The sequence below is a fragment of the Mirounga angustirostris genome, unplaced genomic scaffold (genome assembly GCF_029215605.1).
Source record: "Mirounga angustirostris isolate CCGP_5_RB_7025 unplaced genomic scaffold, mMirAng1.0.hap1 SCAF_1, whole genome shotgun sequence".
In the NCBI taxonomy this organism is placed as follows: domain Eukaryota; kingdom Metazoa; phylum Chordata; class Mammalia; order Carnivora; family Phocidae; genus Mirounga; species Mirounga angustirostris.
Genome location: NW_026991709.1, coordinates 82,178,428 through 82,199,701, shown reverse-complemented (window position 1 = coordinate 82,199,701; position 21,274 = coordinate 82,178,428). Strand labels below are relative to the sequence as shown.

Here is a 21,274-nt window from a genome sequence, read left to right as displayed (position 1 = left end):
TTCTGATAGATTAATATAATCACACTCTTACTTCACTAAGTTCTGGACTCTATATTAGCCTAAGAGTTCTATAGCCACCTTAATGAGCTCTCCTTTATTCCAGGTCTTTATGAACTATGAATATAGCTTCTGGACCAGTGTGACCAAAAATGCAATCCTTATACCACCTGCATTCTAGGTACCAAATTAAAAATTTTAAATTTAAAAGTTAAAAATTCAGATTCCTGGACCATATCTGGCCCTCCTGAGTCACAATCTGAGGGTAGAGACTGAGAATCTGCATTATTAATAAGCTTCTCAGGGCTGCAATACATAGGAAACCTTGATAATCTTGGTTCTAGAAATTCTTCAGAAAGCTTAGATGGGGGCTGCCTCAAAGATTTGGTGGATTTTCTGAATGACCAGACGTCAAGCATCATAGAGGGTGAACACTGAAATGTGCTTATAGTTTATATAGTTCTCCTGTTGAGAATCAGAGGTAAATGAAAGCTTTGGGGATTCAAAGGAGTGAGAAAACAAGGAACTGAGTTTGGGCCTGATCAGCTATCATTTGGCAAAACAGTACACATTCAAGATTAGGAGAAGCTATTCAATTTAAGACCTGAATCTGACCATCCTTCAGCTACTTTTCATCTTTTACACAGAACATTCTATCTATAAACACGGGATTAAATGGGAAACTAAAATTACTAACCTGCTATATATGAGGCTTCATACTAGGTACTCCCCATATATTCTCATGTTTTAAATATTTTTATTTTGATTTGTTAACATTATCATTGTCATTGAAGTCATATAGTTCTCATTTAATCAACCACCTGTGAGGTTGCTTTTCCCCATTTTGCAGAAGAGGAAATTTAGAGTATGAGAGATTAAGTCAACTGATAGGCAGATTAAGTAACTAATAGGTTATAGGTAAATAGATTAAGTTAGATAGATAAGTAAACTGTTAGATTAAATAAACTACGAGTTTCAAATCCCCATTCCACCATTTGCTAGTTGTGTGACCCTTAGGGAAACTTACTTAACTTCTCAGAGTCTCAGCAGCATCATGGATAAAACAAGGGAAACATCAGCTTCCTCAATCTTCTTCCTCAAGGTATTGATGAAATCGGGTACGTAGAGGACACAGCACAATGTCTGGGCCTCATCGGTGTTAGCAACCTTTCCCTCACTTCCCCATTCTGTAACTTACTGCCTTGGCTTTTTTTTTTTTTCCCTTTAATTTTTATGAAGGAGGCTGTTTGCTTGCAAGCCTAAAAAGTCCTCTGCTATGCTAAAGCCACATTAACAGGTGCCCAAGAACAGTTTGTTGGTGCTCACAGCCAGTAGCTCAGCCTTTATCCTGAGGGTTCACATTCATGAAAAAGGAATTTTCATCAGCCTCTGGCCTCTTTCCAGCTCTGAAGAGGCTGTGATGCGAGCAGCCTGAGAAAGCAGCTCCTGTGAGTCATGCTTTCAGCTTCCAGCTGGTGATGTAAAGGACCCGAACCAGCCACATCACCACTGCCAGCAACCACAGCGAATCTCCTCCACGGCTGGGCTTTCCCAGACCACGTCAGTGAGTCTAGCGCATGGCCGCACGGCTGCCAGACGGCCCGAGAGCTCAGCCAGCTTACGCTCCTTCCAACCAGTAAAGCAAGGATTACTCCACCTGAGAAGACAGGACACCTTTTTTGGAAATGAGTTCCCTGATGATGATAAATTCATAGCATGATTTTGTTGTAGTGAGTGTCAGTGAATGTAGTGGCAATCATGAGTGGTTTTGGTTTATTTCCTTTTTTTTTTTTTTTTGGTCTGTGAGCATTTCCCCAAGGAAGGCAAGGTGGGGTATTTATCACAATGTTATGATTTGCACTGTGATTTCATCTTTGCGGTCTAGGCCTCAGGTCGAGGATGTCAGGAGTGTCACCAGAGTTCAGTGTTATGTATTCTGGTCATCTGTCCTGGACAGCGGCCACAAAACACAAGCAGCAATGATTGTTCTTGATGTTAGTCAACCTCCCTGCCCCCCTTCTAATAAACCATAAATCACACAGACATGAATCTAAACCTTTTTTTCTAACCTACCATTTTTTTTTTTTTACTAGTTTTCTTACATATTTTGGAATGACGATTTCCCTAGTTATACTACCTACCTTGTCAAATGCTAATGGCATTTACTGGTCCTGAATTGATTTTTAAGTCTAGGATTTGGGGATTTAGTTCAAAATCCATCTTCCTTCCTACTCATGGTCGTTCACAACTATATGGATTCTGCTCACACTTCTCATAGCCTTGGTGTTTAGAAGTAGAAGTCTGGCCAGCCTCGGTTTGCCAAAATGCTTCCTCCACTGCCTTGACTGTTAACATACATGTTGTTGCAGGAAAAGCCCCGCATTAAATACACAGACGAAGTCACAATAAGGAAAAACAACAACAAAAGCCCAGGACGACTGTAACATGGGCTTGTGCTGGCTTTCCAGTACCTATGCTGTTGGTGAGGATGGGCCTGGAGTCTGAATTAAATAAGCAGCAAGGCCAAAAAAAGAAGAAACCAAAGTCTAGTGGTCAGAGCTTCTTGGATTCTACTCAACATGTGCCAACCCTATAGGCCTCTAATTCTTCCCCTGCCCTAGTTTCTGCATTGTCTGTATTTACCAAAAATAAAATCGAAGTAAGTAATAAGTGTAGCTTATGAGAAGCTTTCATCTTAAATATCCTCAGGTCTTCCCTGAGAAAAGGTGCTTTGTACTGACTGACTGTATTTCCTTTTTTTCCCCAACAATAAAACAGCAGCACTCATTTTTACTATTCACACTTATTGAAATAATTCACTCGAATTTGGATTCTCTCATATGAGAATATGCATGTACATGCAACTCCTATGGCATCTTTATAAAGTGTGTAGGCCATAAATATGTTGTCTAAAGATGGGCAAAGAAAATCACAGAGCTGTGAGGTACGTGCAAATCACTTTGATTTGTGGGTTAATAGCAACAGCACGTAAGTTCAGGGGCTGGATGTGGGCTTTGGTGCACTTGACATGGCTCTCACCTTTAGAGATGAGATTCTCTGAAGCCCAGAGTACAGAGATGGGTAGGGTGATGCTCAGTTTTGAAGGTGATCACGGTTAAGCCCTTTTTATGTCACTCAATAATTCCACAGACTTCATGGATGTCAAGTCTGGCGAAGTTTCATTACATTTGCCCATTTCAAAAAATTGCTCTTTACTCTTTTAAATGGCTGATCACGACTGTGTGAAACTGCAGACTGTTACTTAACTCTGGAAGACATGGTAAGCAATTTCTCCCACCACAGGGGATTCTGAAACAGTGATAGCAATGTCCTCGTCTGCCTAAACTACGAAAGGATAACCAAACAGACAGAAGAATGCAGCTTTCTCTCTCTAAGAAAAGTCTGCTGGGAACTCCACTTGCCACATTGTTTCTGCCTTGAGGAAGAAAAGTCTGAGACCCGCTTTCTGCCTGACTCCAACATGGTCGGTGGAATACCTGTGGGGTCCTCTATTCAGACCCATTAGGCACAGATGGTGGGTCCAAACTGTTGCTCAACTGCAAGTGACCCAGGGTCTACCGGCTTCTGCTTTCAGAACTGTTCCATTAGCCAGATACTCACTTTTTAGTGAGGCAGGGGTAAATGGACCCCTTCTAGGGTTGCTTTTGCGGCAACATATTTTTTATTTGGGTATTTAAATATAATGTTACTTTACAATTATACGGTGCTTGGCACTTTTCAAATTTCCATTTGCTGCTCAAAATTAGTTTCAGATGATAGCTGTTGTTATGCCCGTTTTTCTAGATGAGAAACGGAGGCTTAGAGTGGTTTCTGTGGCTTCCATGCAGGTCTGCCCGATTCCAAAGCTTATGCTTTTTTTTTTTAAACTTGTATTTTGAAGTAATTATGGATTCACATAAGGTTGCAAAGAAACATACAGGGAGGTCTCATGTACCCTTCCCCCAAGTTCCTCTAATATTAATACCTTACACAAATAAAGCATAGTATTAAAAGCAAGAAAACTATGTTCACACAATTTACACAGTTTATTCAGAGTTCACTGGTGGTACACACACGCGAGTGTGTGTAGCTCTATGCAATTCAGCCATGTTTTTTGTACACAAACCACACACTGTTCTACCAATTTTAAATATGAAGTCAAGAGTATAGGGATGCACAAAATGACTTTTCCCTCAATAACATAATATCTACCAACAATTACATCCATGACCAGTTTTTCTAGTTGCAATTAAGAAGAAAGAAAAGGAACAAATCCTACAAAACTCAGCTTTTGAGAGCACTAGTCTGTGCAACATGTCTTTATGGCCACATCATGTGGAGCTGTGATAGGTATGGGATAGGGGAACTTCATTTATTGGTAATTATGGCAACAATATTCTCTCATATCAGAAATCGTTAACTGTAAAAGAGAAAGGTGATCTTACTTTGACTTCAAATTTAGTCTCATCGTCTTCCTTTTCCAATGTCCCTGTATAAGTTTCCTCAGATGTCCTCTGAAGAGGAGCTAGAGAGACAAAGAAAATATGCCATTAATTTGGCAACTCAGCTTATAAATAACCCAGAGCGTATAGCCTGGCTTGGATGAGCACCTGGACTGGGTTGGGCCAACTGAATAACAAAGCTTAACTGAGCTGCTGTGGTGATTTGCAAGGTGGGAGATGAAATTGGAGGTGAAGGAGAGATGCAGAAAAGAAACAGCCCTTGACCCCAGGCATTTAACATTTGATCCAAAGAGACAAAAGTTACACACAACACTGCATGGAACATCAAACTACAACAAATCAATAAACATAATGTGGTAAAAACGAGAGGATTTCCATCATTTCCATTTTTTTTTTTAAAGATTTTATTTATTTGACAGAGAGAGAGAGAGAGACAGCTAGAGAGGGAACACAAGCAGGGGGAGTGGGAAAGGGAGAAGCAGGCTTCCCGCCAGGCAGGGAGCCTGATGCGGGCCTCGATCCCAGGACCCTGGGATCACGACCTGAGCTGAAGGCAGACGCTTAACGACTGAGCCACCCAGGCGCCCCCATCATTTCCATTTTTAAGGCTCAGTGAAAAGGTCACTTTCTTGTATTTTGAATTACGGATTCACATAAGGTTGCAAAGAAACATACAGGGAGGTCTCACGTACCCTTCCCCCAAGTTAAGAAGTCTTCCTTGACATTCAAACTTCATGGATTCTTTTATGCACTGCTGCTTTAGCATTTATCTTTGTACTATATAATACCGCAGTTGAATGTTGCTCTTGGATTAGAAGACCAGATTCAATTCTAGATAATACATTTATTGAATATATTTTTTATTACACAGGTAGTTAATTTGTGCTTATTATAGACAATTTAAAAAATACTAAAATCTTACCACTTAAACACAACCATTTCCTTACGGTCTTCTTGAAAGTGTTCTCTCCCTCTGTCTCTCCATACACATACACACACACACACACACACACACACACGCAACCCCCCCACACTCACATAATCATACTATGATTCTATAAGAGGATGTCTATGTCTGCCCCAGCCAGAAATTGTTGCTACTCTAATAGTTGGATTCTAGAACTGAGGAACCACATTAGTGGATGAGACAACTATGTGAAGAATCAATTAGCTGAGTCAGGATGGAACTGGGCTGTCTTATTCTTGCTCTCCTCTCTCTGTCTCTCTGTCACTCTGTCTCCCTCCCCTTCTTTCCACAGAGCTCTTGCAACACCTGGGAGATATCCTTTCCTCAGGCCTCCAAGGTCATTTGGCAACAAGAATGGGACTTGAGGAGGAGAAGCCCTGGTTAGGCCTTGAGGCTTTCTAACCCAGCATTACCAGAGGGCCGCATTGGGGATGATGGCTGAAAGGCTAATAAGTAAGTGATACTGGGCGCCTGGGTGGCTCAGTTGGTTAAGCGACTGCCTTCGGCTCAGGTCATGATCCTGGAGTCCCGGGATCGAGTCCCGCATCGGGCTCCCTGCTCAGCAGGGAGTCTGCTTCTCCCTCTGATCCTCCTCCCTCTCATGCTCTCTGTCTCTCATTCTCTCTCTCACAAATAAATTAAAAAAAAAAAATAAGTAAGTGATACTTTGAGTTCTTGTCACGGTCAACACCCCTGTATATACAATTCCCTTGGAAAAGTCACAGGATACCTGTGAACAACCTAAGAATCTGAGCATTTCTAGGTCCCATGGCCAAAATGCCATCCACCTAATGCCCCCAACATATCACTCTGATTCTTATCTGTGGTGAACAGTGGCCTCCAGAGATTCCTCCCAACCCTCAGGTTCTGTGAGTCAACTGGAATCCACTTGGGCTTTCTATGGATTTTTTCATAGGTATTATTGAAATCTATAGTGAAGTGCACTGTTTGCTGCCCCTATTATATGACCACTGCAGCTACTTCATAAGAATGAACAATCCTTTGGGCTCCTCATTCTCTGCCAGATCCCTGTAAGCTGAGTGATTCTAGGCATAATAACTAGATGCTAGGAGTACGTACATTATAACTGGCAACATCCATGACTGAGAAGCACCACCCTTCCCACTGTAAGTACAGCAATGAAGTTCAAGGCTGGGGCAAGGAGCCACACTGCCAGCATTCAAGTGTTGCTCTTCCATGTACAAGACACCTATCTATCAGAGTAATCTCTGTGCCTTAGCTTCTTCATCTGTAAAGTATGGAAATATGAGAAAACCTACAGTAGAGGGTTGTTATGAGGCTTAATGAGTTAATATATGCAAAGTGTTTAGATCATGGTAAACAGTACATTTTAGCTATTATTATAGCCACAAAAGAATTTTTTCACATTCCTTATAAACTTTAGAGAGGTTAAATGTTGCATACCCAAGGCACTCAGCTAACAAGAGTCAGAGCCAAGATTCCAGCTCCCTCACGTTCCTTACACTGTGAAATATAATGGTTTATCTTGGAACAGACTCAGTTACTAAGGAATCAGATAAAATGTGTTTGAAAATCCTGTTAGTGACTTGCCTGAATCCATACTCAGCCGTTACTATCCAAAACAAAAGTGCAGAATTGTTCTGCAAAATGAGCAAGATGTCTGGCCAAAGTCAATGATACCTGTTCAGATATGACAAAGATCTATTTATGCTATAGGGTCATTGTCCATTATGAGATCTTGTGAAAAAATAAAAAGAGAGAGAGAGAAACAAGCTATCATTCTGCTTTATTTACTTGTAACAAACATATAACCCTTAAAACAATGACATAAGAAAAATCACAGAAGTGAACATAATTTATTTTTGGGAAAGAGCCCTAAATGAGAATTAAGGAGAATCAAGTCCTATTTCTAGCGATCCAAAAAGATGTCTCTATGTGTGTATCTGTTTGTGTGAGCAGGATGTGAGCATAAGTGTATTGAGTGTGCATGGTTGTGTGTGTTGAGTGTGTGTGTATGTGTGTGCACAGAAAATTCAAGAAAAAAATGCACTAAACTCTTATCAAGGCTGCTTCTAAAAAGTGCAATATGTGATGGGCGACAGGGGACTGTAAACCAAATGAAATGGAGAAGTACCAAGACCCCATAATTTTCAGATAAATAAAAACCAAAAGAATCTGTTGTCAACAGATCTGCACAAGAAATGCATAGGAAGCTCTGTAGCCTGAAGAGAATGACACAAAGTGATGATTCAGATCTACAATAAGGAATAAAAAGAACACTGGAAATGACTGAATAAGAGAGTAGATGTAAAAGACTATATATAAAATATAAAAGACTATACATAAGCATATATCTGAGAAAAACAATGCAAAGAGGTATGCTAAGAATTAAAAAGAACACTAAAAAAAAAATTGCTAACCCAAAAGAAGACAGAAAAGGAGGAACAGAGTGAAAAAATGAGAAAATAAACAACAAATAACAAAATTATAGCTCTAAATCCAACTATATCAATAATTACATTGTATATAAATGGACTAAATACTCCAATCAGAAGGCAGAGGTTAACAGAATGTATTAAAAAGTAAAGACCCAATTGGGGCACTTGGGTGGCTCAGTCAGTTAAGCACGTGCTTTCCACTTGGGTCATGATCCCAGGGTCCTGGGATCGAGCCCTGAGCCCTGCCTGGGGCTCCCTGCTCAGCAGGAAGCCTGCCTCTCCCTCTCCCTCTGCCCCCCCCACCCCCCGTGCACTCTTTTGTGCATGCTCTCTCTCTCTCAAATAAATAAAATCTTTTTTAAAAAAAGTCAAGACCCAAATATAAGCATATCTTACAAGAAATCTACTTTAAAAACAAAGAAATAGAAGAATGGAAAAAATATATTATGCAAACACTAAACATAAGAAAGCTGGAATGCTATATTAGTATCAGACAAAATAGACTTCAGGACAAGGAGTATTACTAAAGATAAGGAGGGAAGGGGCACCTGGGTGGCTCAGTTGTTAAGTGTCTGCCTTCGGCTCAGGTGCTGATCCCAGGGTCCTGGGATCGAGTCCCGCATTGGGCTTCCTGCTCAGTGGGAAGCCTGCTTCTCCCTCTCCCACTTCCCCTGCTTGTGTTCCCTCTCTCACTGTGTCTCTCTCTGTCAAATAAATAAAATCTTTAAAAAAAAAAAAAAAGATAAGGAGGGAAGGAGAGATGTTTCCTAATTAGAAGAGGGCCAGAATATCTGGAAGACATAACAATTATGAACATGTATGTGCTTAATAACAGAGTTTCAAATCACAGAGTAACAAATAACATATATAACATATCCAAGAGTAGTTTACCCCAGGAATGTACAATTGTTTTAACATTTGAAAATAAATCATTGTAATCCACCATATTAACAAATAAAGGAGAAAAACTATATAATCATTTCAACAGATGCACCAAAAAGAGCATCTGAAAAAAGTCAACAATCATTCATGATGAAAACTCTCATCAAAGTAGGAAGAGAAGGGAAATTCCTCAATCTGATAAAAGGCCTCTGTGAAAAACTTACTGTTAACATCATACTTTAAAGTAAAAAAGGAACTCTTTGCCTTAACATTGGGAAAGACAAGGATGTCTGCTCTCACCATGTCTATTCAACACTGTATTGGAGGTTTCGGCCATTATAGTAAGGCAAGGGGAAAAAAGCATAAAGATTGAAACAGAAGGTCTCTATTCACAGATGACCTGGTTGTATCTTATACAGAAATATATTCCTATTAATAGTTAAATATGGTAAATTCCATTTAATACAGTTTTAAAAAAAAACATGAAATGCCTAAGACCTCTACACTCAAACCTACTATACTGCCAAATACCATATGATTTCACTCGTATGTGAAATTTAGGAAACAAATCAAATGAGCAAAGGGGAAAAAAACGAGAGAGAGGGAAACCAAGAAACAGACTCAAGCTATAGAGACCAAACTGACGGTTACCAGAGGGGGTGGGCAGGGGATGGGTTAAACAAGTGATGGGGATTAAGAAGAGCACTTGCTGGGCGCCTGGGTGGCTCAGATGGTTAAGCGTCTGCCTTTGGCTCAGGTCATGACCTCAGGGTCCTGGGATCGAGTCCCGCATCGGGCTCCCTGCTCCTTGGGAGCCTGCTTCTCCCTCTGCTTCTCTCTCTGTCTCTAATGAATAAATAAATAAAATCTTAAAAAAAAAAAAAAAAAAGAAGAGCACTTGCTCTGATGAGCACCAGGTGATGTATGCAAGTACTGAATCACTATATTGCACACCTGAAACTGATATTACACTGTATGTTAACTAACTGGAACTTAAATAAAAACTTAAAAAAAGAGCAAACCAAAACCAAAACCAAAAAACTTCTATACTGCCAAGAGAAATTAGAGAAGACCTAAATAAATAGTTATAACATTTATGAATTGTAAGATTCGATATTGGTATGATAACAATTCTCCCCAAACTGATCTATAAATTTAGTGCAACCTCAAGCATAATCTCAGCAGAAATTAAAAAGTGAGTCTAAAATTTATATGGAAATGGAAAGGACCTAAAATAGCCAAAATAATCTTGACAAAGAACAAAGTTGGAAGACTTAACACTACCTGATCTCAAGACTTACTAATAAGCTCTCATAATCAAGACCATGCAGGACTGGTGTAAGGACTTATCTATTGTTTTATTCTTTACAAAGAACCAATTTTACCACTGGACTGATAATAGAATCTTGTGAGCATTTTAAAGGTCCTTAATGGAGTCTATTTCATGCTGATGTTATTTGCACATTTATATTATTCCTCCTCTAGACTGTGAGTGTCTCCTTGTACACAGGCACTCAGTTTTATCTAACTCTATAAAGTCTTCAATGCCTTACTATTCCATATCTGTAGTTTATTTTAAATAATATTTGTCAAAACAACAACCATTTATGCATCTTAAACAGGCACAATCTCAACCCTCATGAGCACAGATGAAACATAAGGGCACAAAGATTCCTCCCCCCAAATAACCTACCTAAGGTGCAGGGCTGGCTGGTTTTTGGTGACACCCATTTTGGGGAGGACTCAGGATGGGGGGCCACAGGTTGCACTGGGCGAGTTTGTCTGGCGGCCAGTTTCATCAGACTCATTTGCCTCTTGTGAAATATTTCCTGCACATCGCCCAGCTTCTGCAGGACTTCCTGGGCTCTGGCCTGTAAGAACAAAAGCAAATCATGACCAGGTCACTCTGCACTGAGCCTGAGGACATGAAGCTTTCCCTTTCTCCCTTCTTCCCCTCTTCCCCCAGTTTCACTTCCTTCAGGTGACCCTTCTATCCATACGCAAGTCATGGCACAACTCGCCCTGCACCAGAATTGTGATTCTGCGAGTCTGCATCTCTCACTTGATGGACAACAATCATATCCTTTTCACTATTGTATCTCCATGCCTAGAACACTGCCTAGCACAGAGTAGCACTCAGTAAATATATATTAAGCGGATAAATGTTCATGAAGCCACGTCCATTAGTAGTAGAAGAGGATGCCACAGACTATGAATAAAGGACATTAGGCCACTTTACAAAACAGGAAGGTTTCAAAATAAGAGGTATACCCCGAATAAAGGCCCTGAAGCAGAAAAGAGTTTAAGTGTTCTGGGGGAAAGAGTTGGCTATATACTGAGGCAGGATCAAGGGAACCCCAAACACCCTAGGAGAAACATTTAAATTTTATTCTGTGGGACACCTTCTCTATTCATGAGTAGTAAAGAAGTAAGCTGAAAAAATACCAAGGGAAAGATGAAACTCCCAGACATTCCCATAACTGACTATATGTTCTAAGGCAAAGGTCCAAGAGAATAAGAAACAAGGCCTGGAAGTCTTCGAATTTCACCAAGGCCTAAATTTAGCTAAATATGTTTCTTCTGGCCTCTGACCTCTGGCAGATCAAGGGAAGTGGGTAGTCTCTTCTTTGTCATGCCAACTGTGACGGATGTCAGACATCTCACGTCTAACATCCGTCTCCTGGATGATTTTAGCCACCAAGGAAAGGACCCCAAATTAGAAGAGCTCAACCACCACAAGCCATGCAGGGTGCTCTGAGGATGCCTCATCCCGAAAGTACAGGCTCAGCACACACTTGGGGAGGTTGCCACATTTCGCAAGTGGAAAAGTAAATGTGTCTTTTTTTATGTAGGGCCATCTTCTGAGGGAAAGAGCCAAGAGCCCTGAGGGAGGACTACCCTGTCAGTTACGGAACAACCGTTCACCTACAGCCTGAGGGTCCTGTCAAGGCTGACCTCTCCTCCAACATCTAGTGCTGGTCTCAGTCCTCGTGGGGTCTGAGTACAGACCTGGACGGTCAGCAAAATTTTTCTGTAAAGGACCAAAGAGTAAGTATTTCAGGCTTTGCAGACCATCTGGTCTCTGTTACGACTACTGACCTCTGATGTTGTAGCATAAAAGCAGTCAGAGATAACATATACTCCGTAAATGAATGAGTGTGGCTGTGTTCTGATAAAACTTTATAAAAGTAGGTGGCAAGCAGTTTTGGCGCACAGGCTATAGTTTGCAGACCCTGTGCAAATACACACACCACAAGGTGGGGCTTGTATTTAAAAGGTCTCTTCAGGGGCACTTGGGTGGCTCAGTCGGTTAAGTGTCTGCCTTCGGCTCAGGTCATGATCCCGGATCAAGTTCCGCATTGGGCTCCCGGCTCAGCGGGAAGCCTGCTTCTCCCTCTCCCACTCCCCCTGCTTGTGTCCCTCTCTCGCTGTCTCTCTCTGTGTCAAATAAATAAATAAAATCTTTAAAAAAATAAAAATAAATAAAAATAAAATGTCTCTTCAGAGAATGTGCTTCTGGCCTCAGGAAGCTCAGTTGTACAGCCGACTAGAGGTTCTGACAAAACAGCTGAGTTCAGATCCCAAAAGAAACCAAATCCCCTTATGTCAGGATTAGGCAATGTCAGTTTGTGTTTCTGGGGTGACGGTGATGAGACCTGGTGGCCAGCCCAGTGATAAGCTAGGAAACTGAGTCACAGGTGTTAACTGCTGCACAAATATCAAGAAATCTGACCGAAAGAATGACTGTCAAATCAGTGGTGTATGGTATACAGCCCTGATGTGAGGTCAGTGCCACATGCTGGAGCTCCCGGCTCACCACTTGGACAGGACAGGACTTGAATCACCTTTGCCCTTTTGCATCTCTCCCTTAAGATCCCAGGGTGAATCCTGGAAATGGTGAGGTGGTCAGAAGAAACCCTAAATCCCTCAGCTCAGAAGAGGAGAAGTCTTTTTACTTGCAAATCCATTCTTCATACCACAATCAGAATTAGCTTTCCTGGAGCTAAATCTAATCAGGTAACTTCCTTGTTTAAATGCCCTGCTGGGATACAGTCCAGACTCCTCATGAAACACTGGACCCTTCATTAACTACCCTGATTTCTGTCCAGTCTAACTTCCACTAGTCCCCACCCCTACCTCCAGCCTCCAGCTATGGCAGTTCCAGGAATGTTCTTGTTTCCAGTCTCTCTGCCTTTGCACCACCTCTTCCTTCTGCTGAGGTTCCCTCCCTCTGCTTTGTCTCCCTTGAAAACTCCTACCCAATCTTCCAGACCAAATTTAGGCATCTTCTCCTATGACACCCTGACCTCCCAGGCTGAGCTGACCTTTACCTCCCCTACGTGCCCCACTGTCTCTTCCATTCCATGCTCTTGGACCAACAGGCACTTACTGGAGACATGTTTGTCTTCCACTAAACTGCCACCCCCTTCATGATAGGGATTGTGACTTTCATTATTGTAGTCCGGGAACAAAGCACAAACTGGGTTCCCAGTGAATATTTAAAGAATTGAATGTTGCTATTTGTTACTTCGATTGTTTCATTTTCTAGGCTGGGTGGTGAAAGTGAACAAGGGAAAAAAATCAAAACAGCAGCACCAAGAGAGTGATGGAGTAGCAATGTATTGCAGAAAAGCACTTGAAGAGCCTCAGACAGACAGGGTGCCTGGTACAAGAACAACAGTTTAATTGTAGATGTAGTTTTGATAATCACTATGTCTTAAATGTAACAGATTCAATTGTTTAGACATAGAGTACCAGTGTTTTAGAAATAAATTTTACTTCTTCAAATAGTTTTAGAATTTCAGAAAAAAGTAAAAAATAGTACACAGAGTTCCCATATAGACCACCCAGTTTCTCCTATCTTAACAGTTTTCATTAGTATGGTATATTTCTTACAATTAATAGAATATTGATTGCTATTTTTATTATTAAAATAAATATTATAAATATTTATTTTATATAAATAAATAAATAAATAAATAAAATATTATTATTAAATAAAGTCCATACGTTAGTTAGACTTAGTTAAATTAGTTAAAACTTAGAATTAGTTAAAACTAATTTTACCTAATGCACTTTTCCCCCCAGGGTCCCATCCAGGACACATTACATGTAGTTGTCATGACTTCTTAGATTCCTCTTGGCTGTGACAGTTTCTCAGCTTTTCCTGGTTTTTGATGACCTTGACTATCTTGAGGAGTATTGGTCAGATATTTTGTAGCATGTCCCTTAGTTGGGATTTATCTGATGTTTTTCTCATAATTAGCCCAGAGCTATGGGTTGTGGGGGTAAGATCATGGAAATAAAGTGTCATGTTCATCACATCATATCAAAGTACATCATTTCTGCATGACAACACTGTTGATGTTGACCTATGCCACCTAGCTGAGGTCGTGTGTGTAAAGTAACTTCACCATAAAGTCACTTTTTGTTTCTCCCTCCCCATACTGTATTCTTTGAAAGGAAGTCACTATGTACAGACCACATTTAAGGGTTGGGAAATTATGCTCTACCTCCTTGAGGGCAAAGTAACTACATAAATAATTTAGAATGCTTCTGCACGGGAGATGAGTTTCTTCTGCCCCATTTATTTATTTATTTATTCCATCATTTATTTATAAGAGAATGGATTCATGGATATGTATTTTATACTTTGGGTTGTAATCCAAAACCACTTTATTAACTTTATTGCTCAAATTGTTCTAGCATTGGCCATGGGCGTTCTTTTCGGTTGCTGCCTATGTCCCATCACTGTGGTTTGTTGTTTTGTTTTTAGTAGTTCCTTCTGGCACTACAAGATGCTCTAGGATCATCTTGTATATTCCCTGCCCTAGCCCTAGAATCAGCCATTTCTCCAAGGAGCTCCGGAGTCTTTTATTGAAGAATGGTATTAGAAACCAAGATCTCAGTGCTAGATGTGCTCATTGACACTGGGGGGTGTCCGCTTCTAGGCTATCTCAGTTGTCAAAATAAAAAGATACATGTGTCTGTACCATATCTACATACACATATAGCTAGGAATAATATTTCTATATGTATAGAGTACCAGTTTTGACAGCAAAGTCATTACTTCTCAGTGGACAAAACTTTCTCTGACACAACAGGATATTTAAGTTTTATAACCTAAAATTTTACTCCAAACCAAAAGAAGAAAAGATGGGTTTGGGGGCTATTTTGATCCATTTGACATATAGGATTTAAAAAAATATTTCTCTTATAATCCTCTCCTTCCTCCATGTTTCTGCTTATTTTCCAGAGATGGTTTATTAAGTTTTATTCGTTTCCTGGTAGGTGGTATGGCCAGGAAGTTTGCTGAAGTTGTGGCCAGAACAGCAGCTGTAGCCACAAATCTCCCTGGTTGACCTAATACACTCATTTGAGCAGCTAATGGAGTTGGAGCTGGGTGAGACTATCCTGCCTTAGGAATCTGACCTGGAGCTACCAACACTGGGTCTGCAGTGTAGAACCTCCACCAGAGGGCTGTCCCTTTGTTCCCTCTGCAAGGAAGTCCTTGTGTTGGGGGAAGGTGTCTGCCTACCCATCCCCCATCCCTTACCAAGATCACACCTTACCACCAAAAGGTTTCAGGGAAAGAACATCATTAAGGTACAACTCCACATTGAGCTGCCTCCACTGTACTTGGCCCACTCTGCCACCTGCCTGCCCGCTTGCTCAACAAATACGGACTGGACCCCAGGCAAAAGCTAGGCACAGGGACACAGAAATAAATGAGGCTCCTGCCCTTCAGGAGCTCCCAGTGTAATAAGCAAGACAGACATTTAAAGTAAATAAGTAGGGGTGCCTGGGTGGCTCAGTCGGTTAAGCGTCTGCCTTCAGGGGCACCTGGGTGGCTCAGTCGTTAAGTGTCCGCCTTCGGCTCAGGTCATGATCCCAGGGTCCTGGGATCGAGCCCCGCATTGGGCTCCCTGCTCCATGGGAAGCCTGCTTCTTTCTCTCCCACTCCCCCTGCTTGTGTTCCCTCTCTCTTGCTGTGTGTCTCTCTCTGTGTCAAATAAATAAATAAAATCTTTAAAAAAAAAAATAGAGTAAGTAGAATACAGTACGGTATGTAACATATTATAGCAAAGGCTATTAGCCTGAATCCATGGATGGACTTTAGGGTATCCCATAAAATTAATTAGAAAAGTTATATATGCTGGATATTCCCTATTTGTCACCCTACTACATCTTTTTTTCCCAGCTCTGTGTCCCAGGAAGCTGACCTCTACAGACTCTGTTGAATAGGCTCACTTGCCCATGGGCTTTTAATTGCCTTGGCCAATAGGAAGCACTACCAGGAAATCCAAAAGAGAGAGCAAGGAGAGTAGGGATATATATTCCCCCATCGGTGGTTGCACCCCTCTGGCCAAGACCACAGCCCTTACTAGCGCCTCTCACGGTCACAGCTACAGTGCCTCCTGGGTTCTCCTTTGCCCTTTATGCTTATGGGTGGTAACTGCTTCCTGTTTCTTGCTTGTAGCCCCAGGGACCTTCACCATCCCTACTGGGTTCCCTAAATCCTGCCCATATCTTGGTAAAAAGTGCCTACCTCAAACTCCCTTCAATCACTCTGAGTATGCAAGAACCCTGAAAGTATGTGAATCAGATTCTGTGACTCAAAAGAAGTAAAGAAGGTCCTACGGGAGAGATACATACAAGGTGATGTGAATCTTGGAGGAAGATGGGCTATCCATAATTCTGCTGACTTCATAGAACAGTGCTCCTCTCAAAATGCAAATCCAATCAAGTTATTCCCCTGCTTAAATCCTTCAGTGACTTCCCAGTGCTCTTAGAATAAAACCCAAACTCCTCAATGTGGCCCTTAAAGTTCTGCCTCATCTGCCCCTCTCTTATCTCACCCCAAACCCCCTTCGTTTGCTCTCTGTACTCCAGCCACCCTGGCCTTTGGGTTCTGCACTTGTGCCAGCTTCCCTCCAGCCCTGTGTCCTCTGCACATGCTATTACTTCTGGTCTGGAAAGGCTCCCCCATTATCTCTACTCATTCTCCAGGACTTGGCTCAAGTGATCCCCAATCAAGGTCAAGTTCTTCTATCACATGATCCTAAATCTCTCCTTCCCAGTACTTATCTCAGCTTGTAACACATTCTTACGTTTTGTGTTTGACATTTATTAATGTCAGCCTCTCCCACTAAATTCCATCAGGGATGGAACCGTGTTTATTTCTTCTCATTGCTGTGTCCTCAGCACAGTGCATGATACATCAGAGATGCTCATGAGCATCTGGAGAGAAACGAATTACTGAAGGTGTTATTTGGGTCAGACCATGAAGGGTCAGATTGCCAGGAAGCACAGAGGCTAGGATGCCACCTGAGACTCAGGAACTGGTGAGCCTGCTCAGTACATCCTACCGGGACTTTCTTAAGCAATAGGCAAAAGGCCACCCAGTGCTTCCTTTCCAACCACAAGATTAAAATAACCCAGAAACATTACCTTGACGTCAATGGTGAGTATCAACTCGAACTGGCTGTAAAACTCCATGTGGCTGGGCAACTGGTACTCCTTCGCTGTACTCAGGAATGCCTCAATGTCGTTCAAGGCAACGTCAACCCCCTCTCGTGACTGGCATTTGTCTACAGCTTGGGAAGCCAAAAGGTAGATTCCTGCTTCACACCACTGGCTGACCTTTCAAAAGAAACACAGTGCCCTACACAGTCAGCCTGACCACAACTCAGCCACCACAACCCTCAGGACGCCTGAGCTTATCTGTGGTCTAGAAGGATCCTGAGACAACGGAAAATTGTTGTGGGACAGCATAAAGTTCATAAGTCTAACCACTCCTAACACAACTCTACGGTGGACAAACCCAAACTAATTTTATGTCTGTCCATTTCTCAGGGAAGTCATCCAGTCAGTAAGAAGACTTGTATAAACATTCTTCTCTTTTCCACTGACAGTAATTGCTACATCTCCAAAAGAGTTAGGTATTCCTAAATTTGGTCTCACCATTGAGGGATGTAACCAATGACTTTTCAGTTTGCCTTCTAGGCTACTCATCTTGTATCCTAATTGATTATAAGAGCATAGGGTGACAAATGGGGCATTAGAGTGTCCCTCTTAACAAAAACACTACTTTCCTCTGTCCACATTTGCATTTACTGGCATTTGTCTGTCCTAGAGAAGCATCCAAGAATGCAAAGCTTTGTAACTCAGGATAGCAATATTCAAACTTTCCAGAATGCTGGGATGGAATCAGATAGGTGACGAACTCTAACAATTCAATTTTTAAAAGACTTAAACAGAAAGACAGGGGCCCTTGTGCTGCCTGAATATTTATGTGGAAAGAAGCACCAGTGCAAGTATGTCTGCATTTCCATTTACTGTGTGACCTGAAGAGCTACATAAAATAACCATATGGGGGAAAAGAGCAAAAGGGAGCACTCCGAAGTAGTTAGCTCTAAGTGGGAAAATTATGGGCAACTTCTATTTGTCTTTATTTTGTCCTTTAAATTACTTACATTGAATGTGTACTACTTTTAGAATAACAAAACATAATATATTTAAAAATTAATGATTATCTCTGTGTAGGGATGAGGAAGGGAATGGGACGTGTAGGTGTCCACAGTAACTCTTCTCCTCCTCCTTCCTACATTTTTGGATTTTCAAAATAATGTAAATCATGCTTTAATATATACTCTATAATTTTAGATATATGCTCTATATGCATGATATATACGTGCTTTGATATATTTCTCTTGAAACATCATGCCTAAATCTATAGAAAACATTAAGTTGGGTTCTTCCACAGAGTCACAGAGGATACTTACTCTCCCAGACACACACACACTCCACACATCAGCATTAGGCTATTATCTCTGGAGCAGAAATGGAGTGAGGAAAACCACAGCTGATCCTGCAGAGTTCAGCACACAGAGCAGGCTGTGGACCAGGCCCTTCTGAGCCACTTGCTTCTGGAACAGTTGTATTTCATTGACATTACAATCCCTTTGGCATTGGGATGACATAAACAGCCTGGGTGTGTGCCCCTAGCCATCACAGAGAAACAGCTTTGGGAATGGAGTATGCTGACTCATGGCCATGAGTCACATGCTGCCTGCAAACAGCTGACAGGGAAAGCTCCAGAAGTCACTGCCCCAGACACCTGCCCCAGAGATCACCACTGAAGGGCAGCAGGGGCTGTGCCCCTTCCCTGTGAGCCCTCTGCACACAGTGTTGCTGTCTAGTCTAGGGAGCCTGGGGTTTGGAATATGGCAGTCCTGACTTCAAATCTGCAATCTCCTATTTTTACCCTGGGGGTGGTTGTGGGCAATCACTTATCCCACAGTTGCTCAGTGTCGTCCCTGTACCACCTGCACCAGAGTCACCTGGAAACTTGGTGAAAATACTGATTCCTGGGCATCATCCTAGACTTTACTGAATCTCAGTCTCCGGAATGGCACATTAGAGAGTCTACAATTCTAGCAAACTGGTTCTCATGTATTAAATATTGTGAACCAGGGGCGCCTGGGTGGCTCAGTCGTTAGTGTCTGCCTTCGGCTCAGGTCATGATCCAAGGTCCTGGGATCAAGCCCCACATCGGGCTCCCTGCTCAGCGGGAAGCCTGCTTCTCCCTCTCCCACTCCCCCTGCTTGTGTTCCCTCTCTTGCTGTGTCCCTGTCAAATAAATAAATAAATCTTTTTAAAAAAATGTTGTGAACCACTGATTTAACCACACTGAATATCAGTTTCTGCCTCTATAAAATAATGTCATTAATACCTTCCTCGTAGGTTTTATTGAGGATTGAATAGATGACATAATTATGTTTCTGGCAGGAACACAGTAGGTGCTCAATAAATGGTAGAAGTGTATAATGGTCATTATTACTTAAGCTTCTCCAAAAGGATTAATGCCTATACATAAAGAGAAGCACTTTGTTAATATAGTGCTTCGTTCTCTGCCTGAAAGGGAATCATGGGGCCAGGCCAAAACACACTCTAAGTCTAGGTCCACATAGAGGCAAATGAACATTTGTTCATTCTAATGGGATGTGGTGGGATGGTGAGGGCACTTTTGACTTCCAATACTTCTCTGACCTAGAATCTGTACAGTTTTTAATGCCTCTCGAGCACTATTTTACATGAAGTAATTATCCTCTCAGCAATTCTGTAGGGCAGGGAGGATGAGTATGATTAAAACTCCTGTACAGAAAATGTAGCAAACATCATGGTCGTGGCTTTGCTGTGCTCACCTTGTCCAGCTGTCTATGCAACTCCAAGGACTTCTCTAAAATGTCATGCTTTTTCTTGCTTTCATTGATGAAGTCATCACAGAGGTGCCTGAGCTCTACACATCTGGGTCTGATGGAGTCGACTGCATAATGGTGGCTTTGGATGAGCTGGTCCCCCATTATTGCAAGCAGCTGGGCCTTTTCCAAGGGCTCCTGTGAAGTGAACATCCACAGCCAAGCATCAGAAGCCAGGTCATGGTGAGGCTGATATTTGCCTACCATGTGCTCCAAACCTGGAGGGAGCCTGGGGAGATGTCAGGTCTTAGGCTGAGAGTCGCGACTACAGAACCTGGGAAAGCTCTTTCACAGTTCAAGGTCTCCAGGAAGTCTAGCCTAGTCCAGGGTCACCTGCACTCTGAAGAAGAGCAAACCACTCATTCAAATGTCTGTTGAGTTCTGGGCTAGGCACTGAGGATACAGTTAACAAGCTATGATTTTCAATCTAATGGAGAACTCAGATTACTAAATAAATAGTACCAGTAATTCAACTCTTAACAACGGTTGGAGGTTTTTGTCAGAAGAGCATGAAGTGTTATACTGACCAGAACTGGAGATTCTGAATTCCCCTGTCAACTAAATGGAGAAGTAAAAGGATCAGACATGGGGCCCTGAGGAGAGAGAAGAGTCAGCTGAATTTGGGAAACTAGTAAAGATCTGGTTTGGACAACTCTGTGGCGGATCATGAGACTTAAGAAATATGTTTATCTATGGGCGCCTGGGTGGCTCAGTTGGTTAAGCAACTGCCTTCAGCTCAGGTCATGATCCTGGAGTCCCGGGATCGAGTCCCACATCGGGCTCCCTGCTCGGCGGGGGGTCTGCTTCTCCTTCTGACCCTCTTCCCTCTCGTGCTCTCTGTCTCTCATTCTCTCTCTCTCTCAAATAAATAAATAAAATCTTTAAAAAAAAAAAAAAAAAGAAATATGTTTATCTAAACCCCTTCCTGCAACTCACAAGATTCAGAATCCCAGTTTGCTCTGATTTCATCTGCCCAGCAACCACGCCTCCTACCTCTCTCTGCATGCCTTGCTTTGTTCTAACCGCATGTGCCGTGTTTATTTGTTTTGTTTTGTTTTGTTTTTAAGAGAGGGAGAGAGAATCCTAAGTAGACTCCATGCCCAGCGTGGAGCTTGATGTGGGGCTCAATCTCATGACCCTGAGATCATGACCTTAGCCGAAATCAAGAGTCAGACATTAACCAACTGAGCCACCCAGGTGCCTCCATGTTTATCTATTTTTAATTCATTCATCACATACTAGTGAGGACCTCCCATGTGCCAAACACTGTCCTAGGTGCTAGGG

The 21,274-nt window shown here is 41.9% G+C and overlaps 1 protein-coding gene across 4 annotated transcripts in view; it reads right to left on the bottom strand.

The window, feature by feature from the left end:
- Positions 1 to 21,274, bottom strand: part of MCF2L2 (MCF.2 cell line derived transforming sequence-like 2) — a 247,500-nt gene that overhangs the window by 113,286 nt on the left and 112,940 nt on the right. For 3 of the 4 annotated variants that reach the window (XM_064584686.1, XM_064584683.1, XM_064584693.1), the window contains 4 exons: positions 19,937 to 20,128; positions 17,181 to 17,372; positions 10,423 to 10,600; positions 4,443 to 4,522 (listed from right to left, as the gene is read on the bottom strand). In XM_064584686.1, coding sequence (XP_064440756.1) covers positions 4,443 to 4,522; positions 10,423 to 10,600; positions 17,181 to 17,372; positions 19,937 to 20,128 — 642 coding nt within the window. The remainder of the gene's footprint in view (positions 1 to 4,442; positions 4,523 to 10,422; positions 10,601 to 17,180; positions 17,373 to 19,936; positions 20,129 to 21,274) is intronic. The other variant, XM_064584689.1, reaches the window with a different exon arrangement.